Source organism: Babylonia areolata, chromosome 22, assembly GCF_041734735.1.
Source record: "Babylonia areolata isolate BAREFJ2019XMU chromosome 22, ASM4173473v1, whole genome shotgun sequence".
Taxonomy (NCBI): Eukaryota; Metazoa; Mollusca; class Gastropoda; order Neogastropoda; family Buccinidae; genus Babylonia; species Babylonia areolata.
The window spans coordinates 19,861,343-19,863,842 of NC_134897.1; the positions used below are offsets into that span (position 1 = coordinate 19,861,343).

Below are 2,500 nucleotides of genomic sequence, written 5' to 3' on the forward strand. Positions count from 1 at the left end.
TTTAGCACCACAGCACCACCTACCAGCCCCCCGACCCCCGCCCTTCCTCCTGTTTCTCATTCCTTCCCCCACTCTCTCTCCTTTTTCTCTCATCTCCTCACCATCTATGTCTGATAGTAGGTGTCCTTCCATCCCGGGAGACCATGGAGTTGTGCTGTGGGTGATGTTTCTGGTGCAGCGTCGGTTGTTGCTTGATAGACCTGCCTGTTCGAGAATGACAGTCTTTTCTACATTGTGCGCTGACCGCGAAGTCTCACGCTGGTCTGTCTGTCTGTCAGACTTTGGGCCTTCCTTCTTTGCCGATTACGCCTCTGACTGTTGGGCAAATATCTCTTCGAACTTGGAGAGGATTATCGTTCAGGGACTACAGCTTACCACGTGTCTGGGTTATACCCAGGGATCTTTTGCTGACAACTTTGTCAAGTAGTTGGGCTGTGCCTGCGGGCCGCTTTCCCCGAACCATCTCTCCGTACAGGAGGTCCCTGGGCATTCGACCGTCGTCCATTTGCACGACGTGTTCGAGCCTGCGCATGCTTTTTTGCTTCAAGAGGGCGTACATGCTGGAGATCCCAGCCCTCTGGGGTGTCAGAGGAGACTTTGTCCTGCCCAGAGATGTTCAGAATGCATGTGGAAGGCACTGAGTTTTCTCTCCTGTCTGGCACGCAGTATCCAAGTCCTCTCCCTCTCTGCATGTATGTCTGTCTGTGTGTGCAGAACGCAGAGCCCTCGTTCAGCCAGGGTGGGTAAAAAAAAAATGTTTATTTCAGGAAAATCCCCAGTGAGGGTACATGAAAATGTTGCAGATTTCATGCACGCACACACAGACACAGACAGACAGACAGACAGACACACACACACACACACACACACACACACGTATATCTCTCTCTTTGCACATCTCTCTCTCTCTCTCTCTCTCTCTCTCTCTATATATATATATATATATATACACACATACATACATACAGAGTACAAAATGCAGAATACTTCATCATAACAAGAGAAATTCATAAGTGGTGTAAAACAGAAAAAACGATAACATACATACATACATATAGTACAGACAGTGTGTACCATTTTCTCCTCACCCTCTCTGTCTCACTGTCTGTGTGTGCACACAGCTGAAGAACGCCGAGCCATCGATCAGCCAGTGTGGGTCCAAGGACCTCAAGTACTACACCACCACCTATTCCACGGAGGCCTGTCGCCTGGAGTGCCGGGCCGACCACATCAACCTCACGTGCGGCTGCCGGGACACCTACATGCCCAACACGCACGTGCGCATCTGTGACCCGCCAGAGTTCTACTCCTGCATCTACCCCACCATGGACGAGTACCTGAAGGTTCGCTGTTGTGGTAGTGGTGGTGGTGGTGGTGGTGGTGGTCGTCGTCGTGTGTGTGTGTGTGTGTGTGTGTGTGTGTGTGTGTGTGTGTGTGTGTGTGTGTGTGTGTGTGTGTGTGTGTGTGTGTGTGTGTGTGTGTGTGTAAGTTAACAACTGTATGCGCTGCGAATAATTCTGTGCACGCACAAGATTCAGCGAAATATAAAAAAGCTTTTCTCGTTCTTGTTGTTCTTGTTGCAGCTGTTGTCGTCGTCGTCGTTGTTGTTGTTGTTATAATGAGAAAAATAGTTTGTTGCAACAGCCAATGACTGCGAAGAAATAAAGAAAGAAAGAATAAAGCGAATAATTTACTGGATTTGCTTACATACACAGCAGAACACACTTTTCGATACCAAACACCTAGATTTTCTATGGCACACAACAGAATACGTTTTGCTGGACTGAAATCTGGATTTCCTGTCGCACACAGCACAACACAACTTGCGAAACTGACTTCGAGATTCCCTTCCACACACAGGAGGACACGCCTTGTGAGACAGACTCGCATGCCTTGTGAGACTGACCTCCAGGCCTTGCGGTACTAGCATCCAGATTCCCTTTCGCACACAGAGAACAGGCATTGCGAGATGTACTCAGCTGCCTTAAGAGACTGACTCATTTGTCTTGTGAGGCTGACACCTACATTTCCTTTCGCACACAGGAGAACACTACTTGCAAGACTGACTCACATGCCTTAAGAGACTGACTCACATGCCTTGAGAGACTGACTCACATGCCTTGCAAGACTGACACCTACATTTCCTTTCGCACACAGTAGAACAGACCTTTTGACACTGACACCTAGATTTCCTTTTGCACACAGCAGAGCACGCGTTGCTAGAATCACCCTTCCTTTCGCAACACTTGTGCCTTGCATGACTGACACCTAGATATCCTTTTGTGCACAGCATAACACACTTTGCGGGACTGACACCCAGGTTTTCTTTCACGCACACTAGAGAACAAGGAGAAAAAAGCCTTGTGACACTGACACCAAAATTTCTTTTCACACACATCAGAACAAGCCTTGTATTGCGAGACTCACATCTTGATTTCCTTTATCACACAGCAGATGACGCATTGTGAGATGGACGTAATGCATAACGAGACTGTCTCAC

The 2,500-nt window shown here is 48.2% G+C and overlaps 1 protein-coding gene across 1 annotated transcript in view; it reads left to right on the forward strand.

Moving 5' to 3' along the window:
• The window catches only part of LOC143297063 (acid-sensing ion channel 3-like), a 28,406-nt gene that overhangs the window by 9,923 nt on the left and 15,983 nt on the right, over window positions 1–2,500 (forward strand). The window contains exon 5 of the mRNA XM_076609235.1: window positions 1,122–1,343. Coding sequence (XP_076465350.1) covers window positions 1,122–1,343 — 222 coding nt within the window. The remainder of the gene's footprint in view (window positions 1–1,121; window positions 1,344–2,500) is intronic.